The 24,780-nt window shown below is 45.7% G+C and overlaps 1 protein-coding gene across 2 annotated transcripts in view; it reads right to left on the bottom strand.

Annotated features, from left to right (window-relative positions):
• Positions 1-24,780, bottom strand: part of LOC119379449 (protein l(2)37Cc) — a 183,134-nt gene that overhangs the window by 57,400 nt on the left and 100,954 nt on the right. For both annotated transcript variants that reach the window (XM_037648753.1, XM_037648754.2), the window contains exon 4: positions 19,756-19,898. In XM_037648753.1, the coding sequence (XP_037504681.1) occupies positions 19,756-19,898 (143 nt within the window). The remainder of the gene's footprint in view (positions 1-19,755; positions 19,899-24,780) is intronic.

The following is a 24,780-nucleotide window of genomic DNA, read 5'->3' as shown; positions in this document are numbered from 1 at the left end:
GTGGCATTTATTTTTAAAGAACCAAATCCAGAAACTGGGCTAAATTTCATGGGAATGTAAAGCATGCTTAAGTGCCTTTCACTTTTAAAGCTTTTGTAATCAAAATGAGGCAATTCCTGATTGTAACATCGACTCAAAAAAAGTAGTTTCGAATAAAAAATGACCCATAAATTAGTCACTGTTTCTACACCAGCCAATTTGCCACTGCACTACGTCCGTTTCGTAATAAAAAGAATGCACATGAGGCATTATTTATGTTGTGTGGTACTTAAAGCATGGAGTGTGTGCAACTCGCACAGCATGGGGGGGGGGGGGGTGTGAGTTCCACATCAACTGCGATGGCCTTCGAGATTAAAGATAATTGGCCAATGTGATGGCATTAACACTTCGGTTATGCAAATACAGAAGTGTAATCACTAGAGGCATGCAAATATTCGAACTTTCAAATATTCTTCTAATAGTGTCTGCTATTCGATTCGATTCGCACCGGAATTTTGCTATTCGAAATATTCGAACATGGTATCAGTTTCGTACTCGATCGACTCGCTTGCGAAACGTGCTTTCCAAATAATGTCTTGGCGGCACAAATTCAGCCTGCGCTATCAAATTCATTATTATCACCCTAAAAAACGGCGAAATATAATGTTTTTCAGGCTTGTGCCAATACTGCATGTTACACCACGTCACATCACTGTGCGACAGCTAGCAGCACAGTTTCATTTTCACGCGGTGAACAGCGCGCTGCCGGCAGGTTTACGGGTTACTGTGCAAAAGGCATTATTTTGTTTTTGGCCATGTTTTTCACTACATATTAACACGAAAGCGTCATTTGACCAGGTTTGCGAAAGCGCGCACTCGTTTGGCATCTGAAAAAGCAGTGTGCGGAAAACATGTGACCTCTCCCACTGAAACTGATGCCGGCGCCAACAACTGCAGCAGAATCCATCCACAGCCACGGCGTAGCAGAGGGAAACCTGCGCAGCAGATGAATAACTCCAGACTGGAAGGGAGCTCGCCCTTGTCTGCCACATCAGTTAGGCCTCCCCTGAAGTTGAAGGAGGAGGAGAAGAAATAGCATCTCTTCCTTTCATGTGCAGGGTGTTGTGCACACCACTTTGGTTGTGCCAAATGATGTGAATAAACACCATTCGGCCTCTGCATCGGGGTTCCATTCTTTATGGGGAAACTAGCACGCCTCCACCAACCTAGCCAAAAGAAACACTTCCATGTTCCTATCTTGTAAGAATATGCTTGGGGATCCTCTGCAACTTTTTTTGTCAGTAATTTCACTTCAAAATATTTGAAAATATTCGAGAAATCTTCTAATCGATTCGCACTGAAACTTAAATATTCAAATATCTCAGGACACTCTCGGCTGAAGAATGGCATCGCGCTAACTTGCTTAAATTCTGCTTTGGACTGGTCATGCTCACACCTTATGGGCACTAGTTTTTTCGCACAGGTGAAAAGACTAAAAAGAGGCCACTTGCGAAAAAGTAAAACAGTCCATAAAACAATGGCTTGAAACACTTCTACCAAAGGATATGTCACCGAAAAGAGTCTCAAAAAAACCTGCATGTCCACTGGCACGGCATTAAAGGAGCACTAACATCAAAATTACGCATGTCAAGATTTTTGCATCCACGAGTAGTTATCTACCCCCTAGCAGCGATTCGCGACCGAAAATGCAACTGAGGGACGAATAACTATCTGTTTTACTGATTTATATCACCAGTATCTAGCACGATTCAAGACGGCCGGCAATCCCGCCATTTCTTAGCGCTGGCAGCGCTCCCTCGCGGTCAACTCCAGACCGCGCCCCAGTTTACCACTTGTCCACAGAGAGGAGTGACGTGAGGATCAGCTGCTCAGCTAACATTACGTCTGCTAGGCGCGCACGTTCAGTCATGCCTTGTCACCAGCATCGCCGTCGTCGCCGTCAAAAGTATCGACTAGTGTTGAAGACATCATTCTGGAACTTAGAATCACCGCGATACATGACGTCACGAATCATTTTCGCTTCGACCCTTTGCAAAACAGCGATTCAAAAATGGACGCTGTTCCAAGCAGCAACGAGGAGGTGCCCGGGGACGCACGCTTGGGCCATACTCGCTGGTGTGTCTCAATTAGCTATATCAGAGAACTTTAGCGTGCACAGCATTCCGGTATGCGCAAAGGGGTCTATGGAATATCGACATAGCAAATGCACACCAGCGGAGAAATAGAATACGATAGGTTTCTACAATAACAATTCTGTGCTTGCCAGGTTCTTCTTTGCACCGCCAGATGGCCCCACCTATCCGGCCTCTCACGGTTACGGCTGCAGTAACCCGGTATTACGCTAGCGCAAGGAAGTCCACGGACGAACTAACATTCACTAATAACGCTACATACGTGTTACTTGTTAGCGATGATATTTATCTATAGGCTGCTGGTAATGTACAGGCAATGGTAATGTACAGGCACAACGGCTCTACACAGAGGGAGATAGTCGAAGCCTTCCATATCAGCCGGAAGGGGCCAAGTTGCATAAGTCATCCTTCGCTTAGTCTGCAGGAGGTAGCCTTTCTCGAACGACATGTGAAATGATTGTGCTGAGCACAGGTGTATTTAATCTCTTTCTATCGACTCCTTTTATTTATCGGGCTTAACTGCATTATAAATGTGTTTTCCTGAATAAAAGTTGCTAGTAGCGTGTCGTCCTGTGTCCCTCTTGTGTGCCGCGTTAGTCACGCCTCCCTACATCATGAATCAAAACCAACTCGCTCAACTTTTTATTATACCGCCAGTAACATACTGCATTACTGGTAGTAGTTTCGATTTTGATTGTAAGTCGGCCACCAAACTTCCAACTTCAAAGTTAGATAAAATAGGTCAACCCACAATTGTGTAAATACGGTAATTTATTCCGGTAATTTATTCCCACAACAAAAGGTAATGAAACTGTGCACTAGAATTCCTACTAACAAGCACTGCCAATGCTTGACAGCCGTTGCTGACTCTTGTTGACTCAACTTTGTTTTCAGCTGGCCACCTCGCAGTGTTACAATAACATGCTCGCTAAAATTTCACGTCGTGCGTTTGTGAGAGACCATGTGCTATTCTTCTGTATGTGTGGCTGCACTTGGGCAACCGACGATGGACAAAGCAAGCAGATGAATGGGCAGTGTATGCGAAATGAGTGAAGTGTGCTGGGAATACCACCTCTTTTGGAAGTTCCACAGAAACAGCAATCACCTTCGAGATTAAAGATAATAGGCCGATATGGTGACATTAACACTTTGGCAGTGATGTGGTAAGAGCAACCACTTCAGCCCAGCTTCTGGAGCAGCTAAAACCTCACTTTGGAGCTGTTACGTGTCACACATTTCTGAACAAAGCTTTTAAGCTGGAGTACTTTTACTATGTTTAACAAAATCAATTATCCGCACATACCATGCTTGTACAAATATAATGCGAATTTTGTCCCGAAATTGGAGAGTTAGAAAGGCGCCTCCTCGTGTTATATTGAGATTCGTGACGTGAATATAACGTCAACTTTCTTCTTGCCTTTTTTTGTTAAAAAATCTTAGCCTCTGGAATGTGCCTCGCACATTACAAGGACTTGGCGGGTTCGTGGCACAATATTGCGCATTTTATTCAAATCTGCGCTTCCAGTGATTGCGCGTGAGCGCATTTTATTCCAATCTGCGCTTCCAGTGATTGCGCGAGAAGGCACTGTGGTGCTGGCGCTTACCCGGCGTCTTGGCGCATGCGTTATCCTAGCAGCCCCCATTCAGTACAGAAACACTTGTGTGCATCGCAGCTGACACACATGCCACTAGGGTATGCTGAGACCATCACATTGTGCTGCTAGCACTGCTAGTGCCACAGGGTCCACGATGGCAATATGTGGATAATAATCATTTCGGATTAACTTTGCAGCCCTATGCCTCGCCTTTGCTCCTCGTGCTTGCTTCCGCGTTGCCACTGTGATAATAAACGGGCGTGATCAGTATACCGCCACATTTAAGAAACGGGCGATCCTGCTGTCCAAAGAGAGGGGCAATTCAGTGCAGCATGGCATTTCGGACTGAGCGAATCAATCATCTGAGGTTGCAGGAAATGCCGTGACCGCATCTTTCAAGCTGCACCCGCTCGTAAGGTATTCCGTTGGCACCAAGAACGGCCGTTACCCGAAAATCGAGGAGGACCTGGCAGAATTCATACGCCAACGTTTCTGCCTGTCAACACCGAACTTGTACAGATCAAGGCAAGGGTGCTTGCATGTGAGGCCGACGTGCCTCACGACACCTTTAAGGCCAGTCGCTCCTGGGTGCAAAAGTTAATGTGTCGTGCCGCACTCTCGCTTTGCCAAAGGACGTCGATGTGCCAGAAGCGCCCGGCCGAGTACGAGGGAAAACTAAATAGAGTTCCAGCGCTTTGTCTTTAAGATGCGAAGAGAACGGAAATGCCCCATAGGCCGGATTGTAAATGCGGAAGAGACTCAAAATTTTTAGACATTCCGGCCAGCTACGTGAATGATGAACGTGGTACCAAGGAGGTACGCAGGGGTGCAACAGCCGAAATAAGATTTGGAGCAATTTTCAGAGCAACAAAATGTTGCTTTTGGAGCACAAAAATTCAAATTTGAAGCAGTATAACAAAGAAGGATTACTTTTAGAAAAGAAAACAAAAATATGTAAAAACCATTCAACATCAGCTAATTCATGCACAGTGCACGTGAACACTGCTACTTCAATAAAATCAGTGTGTTGAGCCACCCACCAGTGCGAACAATGATTAAGTCAGTGCGAACAATGACTAAGTCCACATTAGCATTTTCAGGACCTGCCAAATAATTCGACAGGCACTGGAAATGCTAATGTGGACCTGCGAACCTGGCAACCTGAAAATTTGGGAGATTCGTAAAGCAGGAGCAAATGGGGGTAGCGAAAAAAGAAAACTGGCATACGCTTTTGTCTATTGTTTTTCAAGGTCGCAGAAACGCCATACACAGCAGCTCCAAGTGATTGCCAATAATTTTTTAGATGTCAGCGATCATACTAGTACTCGTAATTACACGGCGCATGCATGAATGAGTAATTAAGGAACAAAATGTGCTGTGTCCCTGACAGCTAGTGCTAACAGCCCCTTCTAAATCTCGGTATGCTTTTCCGCAAGACACCAGTGTACTGCAGCAAAAGTGGCTTAAAAAAACATTCTGCACGCAATAAAACAAGCATCAGGAAATTTGAGAACTACTGTCCTTTTCTATTGCGAGAAACTATATGGACACTCTCGACGAGTTTTTGCCGTCATCTCCCGTATAAAGTCCAAATTGATAACACATCCCTGTGCATAGTATGTTCTACCGTGGGCAAAAGCGCGTGAGTGCGTGCGACGAACGCAGATGAAGCAGGTATCAAATGAGGCAGCCCATCTCCGTCGCTCGGAGGGCGCATGCAATAGCACCACTCTGCTCGGGAAGCCTGCTATCGAAGCATAGAGGAAACGTCCCACCCGTCTTGAACGAGCATGAAAAGACGCGAGAGGGGGGCGGGTGGGGCGGGGGGCTGTCGCTCGAGCAGCGACTTCTGAACTTTGATTCCATGGGCGCAGTCACGATCGCTGGCACGAGCGCTATCTTGGCAGCCATCAGCGGGCGGCGCGTATATCCTGCTACGTGCTGCGCTTTCAATGCGAAGACACTGCAGAAAGAGCCTCTTTCCCTGGAAACGCCGTATTCTCTTACACCAACGTTTTGTAGAGTTACGCGAGATCGGATACAAAAGAGTTTGCTGCCAGCCTCACTTCGTATAGCATTACAATTTGTTGCTATCGCATTCATTGCTTCGTCCTTCCGGTGAAACTGACTTTTTTCTTTTCTTTCGCGGGGGGTTAGGGTTAGGGTCTGCGCGTCTGTATTGGATGACGATGCCCACACTGCAGATGACCCAACGCGGCCTCCATTTCTCGCTCAAATTTGCACAACTGAGAAAATTTTAAGCTGGTCGGGCATTTTGGCACAAATTTCACGGTTTCGGCTCAGCTTGGCGCAAAAATAAGGAACTGTATCAAACTGGCGCAATTGGCATAGCTGTTGCATCCCTGGGTACGTGAATGCACAATGGGAAATGAAAAGACCAGGGTCACAGTGATGTTGAAATGCACGGCAGACAGGCGTAAGATGCCACCTTTGCCCATAGCGTGAACTGGGCGTGGAAGTGGGCATGGCAGTACTGCTATGATGGCCGTCACTAAATGACCTCGAATGTTTTTTGTGCAGCTGGCTATTCTTCAAGCATCTTACCCTGAAGCACCCTGTACTGCCTCCAGATCCTTGGTGCCAATCGGCTCGGCTCCATCCAGATCAACGCACCACACTTCGCCAGACCAGCGCCCTGCCTTGGCAAGGGGTGTTTTGATGCCTACTGCCCGGTGCTCGTATACTCCAATGCAACCAACTGATCTGCCTCGCCCACAGCCAAATTCCTTCAAAGAATCATGCACAACTGCGTCTACGATGACGTCACTTCACGAAGTTATAAAGCTCGGCGATCCTACTGCAACCTCCACTGGGCATGGTGGTACTGCTACTATGACCTGCGCTAAACGACCTCAACTGCTTGTTGTGCAGGTAAAAAACATTTTATCCCACCGCGCACTCATCATTTGGGATTAATAGTACTGCCGTGCCCTGGCCGTTATCTCGTGATTGTGTTCGTGCTGTACTACAGCTGTGGCTTCTTGCAGGCGACGTAGAAGAAAACCTTGCACCTGCTAATATATACTCGGTCTGCCGATACGCAACATAATGATGAAATTCTGTCAGCTTTATAACAAGCACAGTCAAGTCAGGCAACCTTGTTTAATGAAATCAAATCAATTCATGCCACGCTGGCACAAAACGAAGCATTCTCTGAAATAAGATGACGCTTGTCAAAGATTGAAAGTGATAAAGCAACTTAACAGATATCTGGAGCTTTCGCACAACCACTCAACAAATCACAAACAGTATCATAAACCTTGAAACAAGGATAGATGATTCTGAGGAAAGATCACACCGAAATAACCTTGTGTTCTTCGGCCTTGTGGAGGCTGAATGCGAGACCTGGGCGCAGCCTGATGGGCTCATGATAGATGCCTGTCGAACTAACCTTGGCGTCACCATGAAATCCCGAGACAAGCACATACGTTAAGGCGGTTTCGCCAAAATAAAAATCGGCCGATCATAGTGCGTCTCAATAACTTTAAAGATAAAGAAAAAATTCTACCATGTGCCAGGAAGCTGAAGGATTCAGGAATTAGCATTTCTGAAAACTACTCTTACAACAGCACAATTGCACATAAAAACCTGGCAACATTTGCAAAGGATAGGTCTACTCCGTACAAGCTATGTCACAATAAACTTATTATCGATAACTGCGTTTACGTGTTTGACCGTGCTACTAAAAAAGTGATACCACAAACATCATAGCTAGAAGCCAAAAACGCTAAGCACCATCGTAATAATCTAGAGGACTTGTTCATTATCTATACTAACATAAGAAGTGTCATTTCAAAGTGTGACACACTACGACACTTGATTGAAACCACTAATTCTGATGTAATAGCTTTGACAGAAACATGGCTACATGCATCTATCCAAGATAGTGAACTGGCATTGTCCTTTCCATCATTTAAAGGGGCCCTGCAACACTTTTCGAGCATGCTCAAAAAGCGCTGCCGATCGGTAGTCAAGGCTCCCGAGAACACGCGAGCCAAATATTATAGCGATGCGCACGGCCTGGAATTTACAATAAATTCTCAAAGTCAGCTGAAGATCGCTCCCTCTTCTCTCGACAAATGATGTATTAGTCCGCAAAATATGACGCGATTGTCGGCAGTTCCACCATTGGCTGATGTTATAATCACGATAACACCCTCATTATTACTTTCGTTGTTAATTTTGAGTTCAATAAGTAGATAATATGTATGTTTATATTATGTTATCGCGTTAAAAACACCGAACAAACATTAATATTAGCACTTCCGGTCTCACCGACAGCTCGTCTGCTCATAGTTGCGTGGTTCCGTTTACTTCGCCATGCGCAGTGCCGAAAACGTGAATATTCCTGTGCTTTTGACCATCGCCGGTTGCCGTTGAGAGTGGCAGCCGTTCGAGTGTTGCCTCGTCAGCTGAGAACTGCATCGTCGGCACGTTCTCACGACCGACCGAGGCACAGGCGCAGCGTGTCTCCGATAACAATGCTGGCGTCCGGTAATGGCGACGCTTCGGGGTCGTCTGCCAGTGCCGTCTTACGAGGCGGTGTATCGGAGTATGGGCCGAAACCGATCTCAGCTGTCATTCGTTCCAAACGAGCGCGCAGGTTTGCTTCCATGGTTGGCAGAGCGATGAAAACACTACGGCGTTCGAGGTGCACACCCAACATTACCAAACCGACGCGCAGTTTTCAAGCACGCGCGATACACAGTGCGATCGACTCCGCTCGACGAGAACGGAAGTGGCGGCACAGACCACGTGGTTGCGCCCAGACGTCAGAGAGAAAAAAATGAAGAAAAAAACTCCGCCGGCGCTCTTGGGCGGAGCCTCGCTCCTCTGCGCTCCCTCCGTCGACTCGCTGCCTAGCTTTCCGCGCGCTCGAGGCGTTGAGTTGAGGGAGAAAGCTGCGGAACGTGATCTCTATAATTTGGTAACACCACTTAGACTTGACGGATTCGAAAAATTTTTGCGGCATATGACTCGTGAAGAGTCATACGCCAATAATGAGACTATTCCAATATAACTAAGAAAGGTGTTGCAGGGCCCGTTTAACATCTTTCGCCAGGATCGCGATAACAAGCGAGGTGGTAGTGTCAAGATTGCCACCCATCATCGCCTTCAGTGCCGCAAGGTAGATATCCCTTCTCGCCTAGAGCTGTTACTCATCTTTTGTAGCCTCGCTCACCCGTCATCATAGGAACTTGCTACCGTCCCCCTGATGTCTCATTTATTGCTCAATTCCGCGAAGCACTTCGCTTACTTGCAGACAGATATAATAATGCTCAATTAATCCTACTAGGTGAGTTTAATGACCCCGGTATCAATTGGTCTGATCTCTCATGAGCAGCAGCTAAACAAAGCGTTGAAAGTGAGTTTGTAAATTCTTGTCTAACTTTTGGCTTATCACAAGTGCAGCAACACGCTAGACTAATAATACATGACGCCTTATTTATTTGCAACGTCTCACCCTAATAATGTCTCTACGCTTGCTTATCTAACACCTTTGAGTGGTCACGCAGTTATTTTCGCTACTTACAAGCATCAGCTACACAACCACCAAAGCTAAGCAAAACAATAACACTTTACAGCCGAGGTAGCTATGATGCAATTAATGATGAATTTATTTTTGTGAGTGGTTCCTCAGTGACTTCTCCCAGAGAATGTCATGGAAAATTGGTGCCTTTTTAAAAAGAAAGTGCAGCAACTAACCAAAACCTATATTCCTACTATTACGGTTACCGAGTGATTTGGAACACCATGGTTCAATCCATCATTCAAACGTATGAAAAACAAAAAATAACGAAAATTCCATGTGGCAAGATCACCGAATACGCCTTAAAGGGACACTAAAGGCAAATGTTAAGTCGACGTTGATTGCTGAAATAGCGTTCAGAAACCTCATAGTGCTTGTTTTGTGCCAAAAAAAATGCTTATTTTGAAAGAAAATCACATTTTAGAGGTCCGCACAGCGTTAGCACACTTCAAATCGCCCGCCTGGAAAAGGCCTCCTGACATAGCATTTGCCTTGCCCAACATTGCCCGCCTTTACTGCCCAGCAGCTGACACTGCGGTTTCTGCTCTGAAGGGCACACTACAAGCCTTGCTCAAGTTGCGGTTGATCTCGCAATCCACTGCACGAAAGCGCAACGAGCACACACGCAGATTTCTTGGTTGTTTAGCACACTGTCGCAGAGGAACGGCACTCAGCCACTTAGGCGCATGGGTTTATTTGCAGCACCCATTGGAAAGTCACGTCGGTTTCTTTGCCGCAACTGATGTCGCTAAAGCGGCACACACCATTGAGGCACCCGGCAACATAACAGGGACGTGGCATTTTGTCGAACTTTCCATCAGAGTGACTTTCATAAGCGTGCAAAGCACACGCAACATTACACTGTAATGAAACGTACCACTGAGACGCGACCGTGCCAGCGGAGAGCAGCCCAGCAAAAACGGAACTTTTAAACCACCCGCGCCGTTCTCCTTAAAACGCCAAGCTCTTTTTTTCCATGAATGAAACAGAAACACACAAGCAGCATTTTATTACGTCTTGTAATGTACGGAATGTTATTTTTTTTTAATATAAGTAGTTTGAGTACTCTTGATGTCATCGGGCTCATTCCGAAATGTCCCATTGGTGGCACATATCGTGGCCTACATATACCTTAATTTCTCGATTAGTAGAGCACTGCTGTTGATGATGCTCACGTTTTAGGAGTTCTCAAACATTCACCTTTCACTCTGACAAATTGTTATTTGCCTTTAGTGTCCCTTTAAGCCTGGCTGAAATACTGCCACGCTGAAAAAGAAACTGAATCTCGTGCCGCTAAAGCAAAGCGTACTTTTTTTTTTTCTAGCCTACCAAACATGCTAACAAACAATACAAAAGGATTCTAAAAGACAGTACCGTAAAATCCCGAGCAAGCCCCCCCCCCCCCATGGTGAAAGATTATCTGTCAAGATTTGGAGGGGGGGCCCTTGCTCGGTCATGGATCAAAATTCAAGATGGTGACAGAAGAGCCGTTCAGAATAAAGAAGGCACACTTGCTTCTAATGAAATGCTTTATTGAACACACATGCATTCACTGTTTTTATTCACCTCATTGGGTAAATGAAAAAAGTGAATGAAACCGTGAAAATGGTGGGAGGGGAGGGGGGCTCGCTCGGTTATTGGCACACATTGAAAATCTCTTGAAAAAGGGACGGGGGCGCTTGCTCGGGATTTTACGGTAAACCTGCAACCCGCCAAATAGGCCTTGCTACGTGATCAGAGTGACGCCTGATCGCAGTGTACCGTACGTTCTGAACACAAGATTTTGTTCTGTTTTCACTGATGAGCCAGACGACATCCTGCCTCATACTCCATTTCTTGATCATCCACCCATGCTGGAACTCATTGCTTTAGAAATTGAAAAGGCTATCAAGTCCCTTAAATTATAGTCATCTGCAGGAGTCAACAACGAACTCCAAAATACTAAAAAGTACAAAAAGTGTATAGTGTAATCCTGCAGAGCACTTTTCAGCAGTCATTATACACTGGAGTGGTGCCACGGGAGTGGAAAGTAGGAAAAATAATTCTCGTCCCCAAAAAAGGTATCGACCCATCTCACTGACGTGTGTAGCTGCAAACTAATGGAACACATCATATACTCACACGTACCTTTCTCCTTTCTGTTGACTACTTCCACGAAAACCAGCACAGTTTCCAAAAAGACATTTCCTGCCAAATGCAGTTAGCATTATTTATTCATGACATTAGCTCCGCCATAGATATTAACATACCGCAGGGTTAGTACAGGTTTTGAAGGCAGAAATTCAAGAGTTTTTAAGAACTTTCCAGGCCCCAAAAAGATTTTTTTCAAGGATCCATGTCAATAATTGATCTGGGGCCCATCATAAAAAACAACTTTATTGAACACTAAGAAGAGGACTCGCATTATGAATGGACTAAGACGAGTAGGACTAGACTGAGGCAGGTGGCAAGCACTCATGAAAGCTCCAGAAGTTTTGCGGTTATTCCTTGGTTGATGTTCAGCAGTTCTTCTGTCTTGCTTTTTGCTGTTTTCCTGAAGCTCTTTGACTTCACAATGTATGTGACATCACCTGTCTTCTGCTTTCAAAGCCCATTCGTCTGCTGAAGCTGTCAGATCAGCAACTGCAGCTTCACCTCATTTTCCTTAAATTATCAATTTCGTCCTCAACGAGGTGCCTTTGAATCATTCGCTGCTGCTTCCTCTTCTGCTCTTCCAAATGCACATGGCAACGATGCCTTTCGGATGAAACAGAGGTCCTCAGCTTTTTTTGTTATAGGGATGTTAAGGACGTCACCTGCCTTATCAATAGCGTCGAATGTAACACGTTGTGATATGTACGACAGGCTTTTGAGGCTTTCCACAGGAACTTACTGGTTTACACTGAACCCTCTTTTGACGGTTGCCTGCCCGTGACTCAGCACAAGCAAAAGTTCCACTACTTTCCGCAGTTCACCATACGACGAGTTGAACTTGAGGAGTTTTAAAAATAACTTGTCTAGCCTATCTGAGCTCTTTTCGAACAAACACAACTTGTGCTTCTCCATCTGCAGTATTTCGGCATGCTCAGCAAGTACCGTGCCTCGTTGGCAATCACTCAACCTTTTAGCAGCGATAAGGGCATTCAAAACATTCTTCAGACCTGCTAAACACTGGTCTGGCTTGGTGCACCTTTGCTGGGGATCTAGCGAGAAGAGGCCTCTAACCAAGGGAAATTTTAAAGGACGCTTCTCAAGAACCTTCTTCACAGTGTTGTACGGAATGGCGTTCGGAACAAGTATGCAGCATGTCCTGCAGAGCAGAGCACTTGGGCAACCGCGTGGGGACCACCGTTCCCTTCATAACGTCTGCCACAGGGAAGCATGCGGGAGAAATAGACAGCAGACTTTTTTTTTGCATTTGTCTGAGCCAGTATGGACAGCAACTAAGCGCCGTTCTGGAGAACCTTGATTGAGAATCATCGAACCCCTTCGCAAGACCAGCGCTAGGAAAGGGCGCGCTTTTTTGTTTTACCTTGTGGACATGTTTCTCCAGCCAGTTGGAAAGTCGCTTTTGTGTTTTGTTTGTTTGTTTGTTCTATGCGTATTTGGGCGGTTCTGCTACATGTACCCATGACCTTGTCACCATGGGGAATAGGAGGTGTGGTCATTGGGGACAAAAAGCCGAGGCGCCTACGCATGGCTCTGCGAAATCTTCCAATGCCAGAGACAGAGCAAACCCGTTACTGATATTCCACACATGCAGTGCAACTCTTTCTCCTATGTAAACCTATTACAATACTCTAAAAACACAATCAGCTTAGTTAAAAAATACCGTGTAACCGTAGGAATACTACCAAACGTTGATAAATGCAATGAAACCAATAAAAGCACGTATTTTGCAGTGTGCACTACAAGAGCGCTAGGTACCCAATGAGGTATCCGAACGTAGGAGTAAGTTCACAACATGCCTATTTTTTTCGAGCTAGAAAACAAGCACTATTAGCTCACTGAAATATCACTTCAAGTTAAGCTGAATTTCAAAACGTGCAAAGAACGAAAAAAATTGCGGGCAGTTTAGTCGTGCAAAGCTCGGCACAGCGAAGCATGGACCTGTCACCGCTTGTACTGCCCCCCGTTGACCGACACGTCTAGCTGCGAGATGCCAGGCTATGCACTATAGAGCGGAGGTTGCGCACGATGCCTGCATCGGTGGGCGTGGCTCAGCTACTGCGCATGTGCGGCTTGGCCATGTCAGGAGACGATGCTTCCTCTTCCTCTCTTTCGTTGATGTTCTTTTCTACATTTCTCTCTCTCTCATCCTTTCTGCACTCTCCCCTTCTTTCCTCACTTTCCCACCCCCTCGCTACACAAGGCTATGCTATGCCCTGAAAGTGTGCCTGGATAGCAGAGTGGTTTGGACACTCACCTATGGATCGACGGTACGCGGCTTCGAATCCCACCTCGTGAAGAATTTTTGTTTTGCAAAAAATTTTCTCGTTCCTTATATCTTTCTTTCCGTCTCTCTCTTTCGTTCTCTCTCTGCACTCGTTCTCAGGTAGCCGCACAGTGGCACATACCCGTTAAGATTATGATAGCTTTCTGCGATCGACTCGCAAGGAACGATTTGCTAAACAGCTTTGTGGTTAAAAATAAGTGCCCTGCATGACAGCTGTTGTGGGAAACTGCTCAGAAGCTGCTTCCGAAACGTTTTATTTCAACCTTTCATGTGCTCCAGGCTCGTTCAAGTTATTGTTCCTTTAGTTTGATATTTTCCAAGCATCTTAGGCCCCAGATGTTAATAATTAAGTAGTTCAAGCGCGCACTCGGTTTGGTTTCAGGCACCTGTAAGATGCACGGCAGCAAGCGGCGCATTGTCTGCTAGCGCTGCTCCTTGGACCCCTTGAGAAGGTGTGCGTGTAGTTGTTACTACCTTTTAAAAATAGAGGAGCCTTATGTTGAAACCCACAGAGTTCTGAAGCCATTGTTGCCTGGTGACGTGAATAATGGTCTCAAACTACACTCGAAAGCGAAATCTGAGGGTAAATGGCATTCATATATTTTGAAAATAAGCACTTATAGGAACTTATACGAATTTAGGCACCAACGCCAAAAATAGGCATTTATAAGCACTATAAGAAACACTACGAAAGTGCTCTTGAACCTCTAATTCATACTCATATATCAAAGGGGGTCAATGGGAATGCAAGGAACAAAATAGGCATTTGCCTAAAATCCAGCCTCTAATTATTAGATATTTTTTATAACTCCACAATATTTATAAACAATTCTTTCCCCGTGTAATCTCACGGTAGAGGGTATTTGGCATTTATTAAATTCTGGTTACCAGAATGAAGTCCTTTCTGGACCAAAATGTACGCTTCGAGCAAGTTTTTAATTTATTTACTGAGCCATCTTTTCAAGCCAAAGAAAACTCAGCAAACTGAATTAGGGTAGCTTAACTGCGGCGCCCCCAAACACTGTCCAGCTAACTAGGCACGGTTAAGCGTTCATCTAAAATGACTGACAAGTCCCCCCCCCCCGGAAGCCTTCTTTGTGCAGCCCCAGGATTGCACGGCCTCCGGCCCACCTAGTGAAGATTTCATGCGATTACGTCGTCATCAGGACGTCTCATATTTCTGCCATCATAATGACATCACATCTCATATGAGTCATGTCGGAATCTCGTACAAGGTCCTTCGATTTTTGGTGCCACTCGTGTTGTCGACGTTTATGGTGACTTTTCCTGTTTGATGAGACATATAAAGCTTTCACCTAAGTAATATTCGCTGTCGAGTGCATAGCAACTGGTTCTGAGAGATTTTTCAGCTGCACGTGCTCTCGCTTGCCTGCTTTAATGATCACTAAAAATTACGATAACTTCAGTAAGAATTTCGAGCAGCTGCCATCTCTTTTTTTGTTTTTTGTTTTCTGAAAGACCACAGGAACAATGTCATGGCACACGCATGGTGCAAATTATGCGATTTTTGCCAAAATGTAGCAGGCTGTAGCAGGTTTCCCCTCTTGGCACAGCAATCAAATCACTGCTTTGGTTGCACAAATATAGGCGTAATCAACCCCTCCCCCCTTCCGATTTCCTTCCAATGAAAGTAAATGAATGTACAGTCAGCCACAAAAGTTTACGTGGCTTAGAGCCTCTTCGTGACATTTCCGCCATGCAAGTGACTATTGAAAGCAGCACTACGCCCAAGACGCATCCATCCCTTAATCGATGGCCTGGCGATTTTCTCACTGGGCACGAATATTTCCCACCTTTCACTTCTTAACGCGACGTGAGCCACAGCTACGTGCTTCTGTCTCACGAGCAGTCTGTCAGCGTAACTGTTATCAGTCGAAATCTTTCTCAGAAAGTGATTTCTACCCAACGGCACATCGTTGGAAGCGCGCCCTGGTGGCTTTGATTCTGCTATCGAAGTGTGACGCTCATATCACAAATAAGCGCTTTGTGAGAAAGCAACGAAATAACGTTACGCGCGGCAGTAGAAAATGGATATGCCAGTGAATAAGAATAAGACCCTTTTCCGGCCCAGTGCTACGGTCACCGGTAGATGGTGCACTGCTAGGTGGCATGGACAGGCAGTTTAGCACGTGCTCGCGTGGTCCGTAAACTTTTGTGGTTGACTGTACTTTTACGATGACACGATTGACCAACTGAGACAGGAAATGTTTGACAGAGCATGTAATCTGCATGAGAGCCACAGTGTCGGAACCAGGCACTGCACACAAGCTTCACTAGGTTTGAGGCCACTTGTGACATTCAAATCTAATCAAAACAAACAAGGCACAAATGCGATGAAAAGGCAACATATTGTAAGATTTGCTCGAATGTGCGAGTCTTCTTTCTCCAGAAAAGCATCATTTATTATATAAACATTTAAAATGAGCCCCTTAAGGGGGGTAGGTCGACAAAAAAAGTGATTCTTTTTATTTCATTACTAAAAAATAATACACACACTGAGGAACAAAACCGTGCATTGGCAAGCACGTAGGAGTGCTCCAAGCCATTTACAAATGGACTCTTGATGGACGCACAGGCTCTTTTTCCACCACTCCTTCTCCGTGCGTGCATTTTTATAGTATCAGTTGAATATATTCACTTCCTACCATTTTCATACTTCTTGATTGCACATTTTCCCATCAAAATGCTTTTGTAGCGTAATCATTTTTGTACGTGGCGAGTATGTTCCAAGCGCGTTTTTGAAGATAAAAGCGTGTTTTTTTTACAATAAGTTTTTTAAATATTTTCCAAACTTCCGTACCTTTTGTGGAAAACTATCAAACCGACTGTGCTGAAATTTTCTCAGATTATACCTAAATCTCTTCCAAATAGTCTGAACCTAAATCTTTGAAAAACTGTTTAAGAAAAAAAAAACAGATTAATTGAAAAGTCTCTCTCAAGTGCATGATCGCTAAGACCCTCCGAACAGAAAATAGCACCGATACTGACAGGGTCCGATGGGCACACAAACGCTATTGTTTATTCTTAGCTTGACCGGAACTTCTTTACAGCACGTGACAAGCGAGGACAATATTTTTTTTTCTTGTGACATAAATGACCGTCCTCATAGGTAGACATTAATACCGATATCCAGTGGAATAAGCGTGCCAAATTTCATGGTCATACAGTTTCGTGTTTCTCAGTTTAAAACACCTGTTTAAAATTTGGTACTGAACCAGACACAAGTAAGAGAAGATGCAGGGTAAAAACTGCACAGACTGAAGGCCAGAAGTTCTCCTAATGAGCACGCAAAATTGCACAACAAAATATGTAACAGTTCCTGAGATGTAAAGCTGAAACCAGGACAACCCGCTTACCCTACCATACCCCCTTAATTACATACTCCAATTACAGCAATAAGTGTATTTGATGTAGTACGTCAGTTATTGACCAACAGCAGCAAACTGCCAAATTAGCTGCCAAATAGAGCAGCCACTTGACAGGCATGCCAGGCAAGAATTTGGCTGGGATGCTCATGTGTTTGTTCACTATGGGTGGTTCAGATTTGCATATTTTATGTAGAATAGAAACCAAACATTTGGTCAAGAAATAGACCAATTCCACCAGACATACGTCCCGAAAATGCGGTGGCGCTGTCATCGGGCATTTAGTTTCGCATGGTAGGCAAAAGCCGTTGTGCCTACCACAGCTGCTGCCGTGTTTTCACTGGTGCATGCGCTGCTTGCCTTCGTCGTGCAAAGAAGGCAAAGCAGTGTGCCGACGAGATGAGTTGCAGTTACTTACGCAGGACGGCCCAAAAGAGGCGGGAAAAGCTTCTGACCGCTTTCTTTTCACAAAGACCATCGCAAGAAATTGGCCGCAGCTGTTAAACTTGAGAACTCTTCTGCGATGCCAGCTCATCGGTTATGTGAGAAAAATTGAGCGATTTGAATGGCTCGTTTTATCTAACGAAAACAATTAGCTTTGTCAAAAGTGTGTCATTGTAATGTCCTGCACAACATTTTTTGGCATAAGCCTTGTGTGGAGCCATTGGAAGCATGTTTACAAATACGTCAGCAGTGTGGATAGCTTTGTAATATGCATAACTATTGTGATCAATTCAATTGTGATGTGCAGAGAATTCATCACAAAGGTGTGGCTCGGTTCGTTAACGCTGAGGGGGTCCGCTCTATGCACGGCTGGTGCAGAAGCCTAGCTCCGGTCCCAGCCGCAAATAGTCGTACCGTGTCAACGTCCCCTTCCCGTAGCGCGCGTCATCGCAGCTACGATGGGTTCGGGCGAATAAGGCAACAGGCTAGAACAACAAACAACACTTTATTGCTACGCTAGCAATAACGCGCAAATGTCGCGTAGAGGGATAGTCCGCTCTCGTAGAAAACAAAGGGTAACGCTTACACCTTCGGTCGATGATCGGCTGGCGGGTCTCGTGGCGGTGAGGTGTTACCTCGCAGGTCAGCAGGGCACTAGAGAGCGTCTGCCTGTCTGCCCGGTTGTTTTATTCACCTCCCGTGTCCCTCCCCACCGCGAGGGTTGTTTCCCTCGCAGGGTGAGTTCCCTTTCCCGCGAGCCGGGATGCGAGGATTGGCGCGAAGAGTGGCGGGAAAGAAGGGGTTGTCCGGAAAAGACGACGGTGCTCCTCTCCTAGTGGTCCCTCGGCTCCCGCCGTCAGTTCGCGATCGCGCCAGCCTTAAGGAAAGGAAATGGGCGCGCATGCTCTCCCACAACGCATGCAGCAAATGAAAGCCCGACTTCGGCTATACTTTTCCAAATTGTATGCAGCTGCGATGACGCACGCAACACAAGTGCATTGGACATGGCTGTTCTGGCTGCGGTACGCATTAAGAGATTTCCAATACGCATTAGGAGTCTGTTTACGGGCTGTAGGCCTTCGCAGTTTCGACTTCAGTGTACGGGCAGAGCAGCGACCTGTGGATGGCGAGCCTGACAGATATGTAGCAGCCTTGTCCATGGCATGTAGTAATTGTTTAATACATTATCGCAGCTGTATCGGCGATTAAAGTGTCACTGAGATTGCCCTTCACCTTTGAATGAGTAACTAATCCGGCAAATTTGTTTATGTGCAAGGATTAACCGTAACGATAGTGGACCTGTTCGTAATTTAACTCTGCACATTTTCAACACATCAAAGAGCGTCTTGCGGGGCTAGGACGTCCATTTTTGCACTAGTTAACAAATTAAAACGTACTGTCGGCCGCAAAAGTTTGCGGGATCTCCAGCACGTGGTGGAGCGATGGAGAACTGCATTGCTGCGTCACCTACCGTGACACGACAGGTGTTGAGGCTATTGGCCGCAGCCTCTGCGATTATATCCGGCACAACGCATTGTCTAAATGGGCCGTCGCTAATCACCGAGGCCACGGCCGATAGCCTCAACACCCGTCGCGTCACGGTAGGTGATGCAGCAATGCAGTTTTCCATCGCTCCGCCATGCGCTGCAGATCCCGCAAACTTTTGCGGCCGATAGTACACATGCGACCTAGACTACAGCAACGTCAATCGCATTTCGCCACGTTCACATTCGTGGCATCAGTCACATTTGTGGTGTCAAGATACCTGATGTTATGGTGAGGTTATCAGAGGTCGAGTTGCACGTCTACATAGTTTTTACGTGTTCATTTCACGAAAACTTCCTCTGTCAAGGCCGCTCCTTGCAAAGATGCGAGAGGCACCCCGACGCACGGTGCTCGGAAACAGCTTTGCAGCTGCTGTGCCAGTTGTCACGTGATCATAGAGGGCAGTGGCGAGCTTTGGGCAGGGCACAGCCTACGCGCCACGTCGCTACAAGCGCGGCAGTACGTCAACGGCGCCTACCGCTGTTTACAAACATAGGTCTATAACCCATCAAGACCTACGTCTCACAGGAAGTCCACTAGCATACAGAATATAATGTCTGTGACCCTCTCCATCACTATGCGCGATCAGCCTGGCATGTTAGGCCATCAATAATTGTCATATTCAGTATCGCATCAGAGGCATAAACTGAATTTGCGCAAAACTTACCACGACCGCCTTGAGGACCTCATTGGTGATGGAGGGAAGCACACGCTCATCGTAGTCCACACCCAGGGTTGTGTACATGCGAGGCAGCTGCTCTTGCACAGGCCGAAACAGGATCCGCAGGGTGATGTTCACATTCTGCAAGTCTGCAGTAAGAAAGGCATGTCATAAGAACTGAGGTTTTACGTCCCAAAACCATTGTACAATTATGAGGAACGCCGTAGTGGAGGGCTCTGGAAATTTTGACCATCTGGTGTTCTTTAACGTGCACCTAAATCTAAGCACACTGACCTCTAGCATTTTGCCTCCATCGAAATGAGGGCAATCAACACATGTGAAAGTAACAACTTTGCTCAAGCAAGCATAATCTACCAAATGGTTTAGACTGCTAATAAATGAACAGCATGGTGAAAACAACAGCAAAAAGCTGTTAAAAGACTTACTTGGCTATTTCACAAGAAGCTCACCTTCATAGATTTCATAAAAAGCTTCTGCATATGGGCCCTACTCAATAAGGATGCAAAAACCTCATAAGCAGCTCTAGCCCACGTACTCACAAATGCTCCCTTTACTTACACGTAAAGGTGGCCTTTTGTAAGAAGAGTGTGACAAAAGGTAAAGTGACCTTAGGTCACTCTAAGGGTCCTTAAGAAGACACCATCATCCCAATATGTGTGTGATGAGAACGAGGCTATGCACACTTTTACGCATGAACCTTTTGTGCACGTGCGCATACCATATTTGCACGATTGTAAGTTGAGGTCCACAACATTGCACATAAAAAAAATGCGCAAGCACATTTTATAACAAAAATTTATTTAAGTATCCCTAGACTGACTACACATGCTCACTCGTCATCAAGCCTGCCTTCTCTATGAACTTCGATGCACCGGCGCTGCTGGCCTTGAAGTGCGTCCTCGACATTCCCATTTCCAAAGCAAAGAAACTGGCTTCTTGCAGCCACCAGCTGAGCTGCTGATTGGAACGATCGACACTTCCAAAATCACTTTTTTTTCTTTTTGGAATTTAGGAAGTGTATGCCTTTGTGCATATTTGCCATATTCGTGCTTTTCGTTCTTTTTTTGTGGCCGAAAACCAGTTTTTTCAAGAGCAAGTAGCGAGTGAACATGCACCCCAGGAGAAGCCCTCTGTACGTGCTCCGTGCTTACAGTAAATTTTTCTAAAAAAAAAATCTTCCTGTACGAAAGGCAAAATGCTTGTCTGCAGTCAGCTCTATATACGAAATTGGTGGGTAACTTCTAAGGTAGTCCGAAGACGCTGTGTGCTTTTTGATTCGCATTTGTTCTTCAGAGCGTATCTGTTCGAACACTTAACTCTTAGCTTCAGTACACCTTGTGTCTATCGTGCCTGTAGATGAGATGTGGAGGGTAAAGAAGGCCTTCAGCAAGCATAAATTTCGTGGCAACCAATATCGTGTAAATGCGAATAAATGCTGGCGACATACCGAGGTGCCAAATGTTGAACCAGCAAGCTCTTTATCGTCGAACCATGTGCAGGTTGACAACGCGTATGCCCTAATGGACATGAATACTATCGGTGATGGAATTAGACAGTGCAGGCTGTGCCGTAGAAGTGTTGAGCTAATTGAAATTAATAATATAGTATATTGCTTCACGATGCAAGGGCCAGTGACGGTCAAAGAGAGCGCCGGGTGATGCTGTGGGATGTGGTCAATGATTACGTTTAATGGCTGTATAAGGGCCTCAAATTCTGCGCAACAAGACAGAGAGTAAGAATAGAAGAAAGGCAGGGAGATTAATCAGGGCTGAGCCCGGCAGACTAAGCCCCGAGAACAAGCACGCATTCTACAGCAAAGACAGACATCGTTGCTGCCTACCAGTGAAATTGGTTGTGCACATCAAAAATTGTTGATTGGCTTTAAACAAAATTTACATGAATAAAAATTTCCACATCACAAGACTTTGGAGCATATAATGAACTATCTCATGCATTTTTACATAGAGGGCCTTGATGCTTAATTTATGAGTGAATTTCCCCCAAAAAAAATCATGTCAAGTTGGCAAGCATTTTTCTCAATAAACGTTTGTTTAGATATGTTGAAAACATTTTTCAACAGATACTATATCAAGTGGTAAAAGAGCAAAAAAATTTTTGCTGCAAAAACATTGCCGCCGTTTTTACAAAAAAATGCCTGAATCTGCATGTTTTATTTCCACCTAACTTTTCCTTCTCGCCGGAACATTCCAAGAGCGGTCACTTGACCACATAATTTTTTTCCAGTGAGAATACTTCACTGAAATTCCTGTCACACAATTACCATCTAGCTCAATTTTTTTCAATAGAATCACTGGTGGTCGAATTTCGGGCTGGGATGTTTCACTTGGAATGACCTTATAATTATTAAAATCATGCGAGTGAAGTGAAATGTGCATGATGAGAATGAATAGTAACTGGTGATGCCTAGAGATTGGATTTTAGGCAAATGCCTATTTTGTTCCTTGCGTTCCTATAGCCCTACATTGATATATGAGCATGAATTAGAGGTTAAAGGGCTTTTGCAGTGTTTTTATAGTGCCTATAAATGCCTGTTTTTGGCGTTTGTGCCTAAATTCGTCTAAGTGTCTATAAATGCCTATTTTAAAAATCGGAGCTTATACGAACACTATTTAACCTCAAATTTCGCTTTCGAGTGCAGTTTGAGACCGTTCTTCACATTACCAGGCAACAATGACTGTTCAGAACTCTATGGGGTTCAACCTACTCATCTAGTTCAACCTAAGGCTCCTCTATTTTTGAAAGGTAGTGACAACTACACGCACACCTTCTCGAGGGGTCCAAGGAGCAGCACTAGCAGACAACGTGCTCCTTGCTGCCGTGCATCTTGCAGAGGCCCGAAACCAAATTAAATGAGAGCTTGAACCGCTTAATTAGTAACCTCTGGGGCCTAAGCTGCTCAGCAAATATCAAACTACGGCAACAATAACTTGAACGAGCCCGGAGCACGTTAAAGGTTGAAATAAAATGCGTGCGTTTCCGAAGGAGCTTCTGAGCAGTTTCCCACAGCAGCTGTCATGCAGGGAATTTATTTTTCCTTTCTTTGCGCGTTTTTACATTCAGCTTAGCTTGAAGTAGAGGTGCTATTTCGGTGAGCTAATAGTGCTTGTTTTCTAGTTCGAAAAAAATAGGCATGTTGTGAACTTACTCCTACTTTCGAAAACCTCATTTGGTACTTAGCACTCTTTTAGTGCGCAGTGCAAAGTAAGTGCTATTATTGGTTTCATTGCATTTATCAGCGTTTGGTAGTATTCCTACGGTTACACGGTATTTTTTAACTAAGCTGATTGTGTTTTTAGAGTATTCTAATAGGTTTATTTAGGAGAAAGAGTTCCACTGCATGTGTGGAATATCAGCAACCAGAGTGCATTTCAAGATCCAGGAAATATAACATACTCACTATTGTCTCGCCCATTTTAATGTTTATCAGTTTTTAAAGAAATGCATTCATTCAAAGCCGTCCCCCTTTTACTACCCCCACCGTCTCTATGTCCTGCAGATATAAAGGTATGTTGCAATGTTATCCAATTCAATTTCAAATATATTTCCAGTATATATACACCTACAGGCCCTAAAACCAGACTATGACCAGAAAAGCTGAGTTACGTGTAGAGATGCAAGAGAATAAAAGAGCACTCATTTTAAAAAATTACACCACCTCCCACTAAAGGGGACCATGAGGCGATGAGAAGCCGGAGCACTTGCACGATAGTGATGCAAGCCATGAAACAGTCTTTAAACTACGCGCGCCCTCCCAGCGGACAACGGCGCCTTCGCCGCACGCGATCGGATCGCGTGAGATTGTGACCAGAAAAGAGAGGAAGAAGAAGTGAGGAGCCGCTCGATCAAGAGGGAGAACGCTTCTTGTTTTTGACAAGTTAGCCCTCAATAAATAGTTCTCACAAGACTACCTGAATTGTTCGTTACAATTCTGGTGGAGCTGCTGGGTATGATCTCAAGCCCTGTTCGAGTTAGAGACGGAAGCCCTGAGCCACGCCGACTGGGACCCAACGATCTCACGCCTGTCCACCAGCGCACCAGCCGTCGTCTGCGTGGTGAGCCACCCGAATTTCCTCTTTTGCGGGAGCCTGCTAAGGAACCACCGGCTGTCTGCGGCGGCAATACCGAAATGACGTCCCCAGTCGCCGCAACCCACGTCATCGTTGATCAACCGCGGACGCCCGAGCCTTTCCATGGCGATACGTATGAAGACGCCGAGGATTGGCTTGAAGGATTTGAGCGCGTCGCCGACTGCAATGGATGGGCTGAAGACCGCAAGCTGCGCCGCGTTTATTTCGCGTTGCCAGACAGTGCACGAACATGGTTTGAAAACCATGAAGGAGCTTTCCGGTCATGGGACGATTTCCGGCGGGAGCTGCTGACCACGTTCCCGAGCACGGACCACCGGGAAAGAGCTGAGGCCGCTCTGCAAGCGAGAAGCCAGCGGAACAACGAAAGTGTGGCAATGTACGTCGAAGATATGTCCCGCTTGTTTCGCCGCGCTGACCCAAGCATGAGCGAGGACAAGAAGCATCGGCATCTGATGCGCGGTGTGAAGCAGGAGCTCTTTGCCGGTTTGGTGCGGAGCCCTCCACGTACCGTCGCGGAATTCCGCTGCGAGGCGACAACTATGGAAAAGACACTCCAGCAGCGAGCAAGGCTCTATAACCGAGAAGTAAACGCCGCATCTGTGGAAGGGGTGTCTGCAGTATTCGGGAACAGCATCGACGTCTTGCGAGAACTCGTACGATCTGTAGTTCGAGAAGAGCTCCAGAGGCAGCAGCTAAACAGCAACCCAACTACAATCTCCTCGTTGGCAGAAGTTGTTCGCGAAGAAGTTAGGCAAGCAGTCCGTGAGCAGCAGCCCCAAGCACAGCCTCAAGCGTCGTTACCGGTGCAGCCAGCGATCTCGTATGCCGAGGTACTCAGAGGAACACCTGGACGTACCTTCGTCACGGCAACTACACATCTACCCGAACCTCGGTTCACGCC

This window comes from Rhipicephalus sanguineus, chromosome 1 (assembly GCF_013339695.2).
Source record: "Rhipicephalus sanguineus isolate Rsan-2018 chromosome 1, BIME_Rsan_1.4, whole genome shotgun sequence".
In the NCBI taxonomy this organism is placed as follows: Eukaryota; Metazoa; Arthropoda; class Arachnida; order Ixodida; family Ixodidae; genus Rhipicephalus; species Rhipicephalus sanguineus.
Note: the sequence above shows the minus strand (reverse complement) of the source record. Positions and strands in the feature narration are given on the sequence as shown.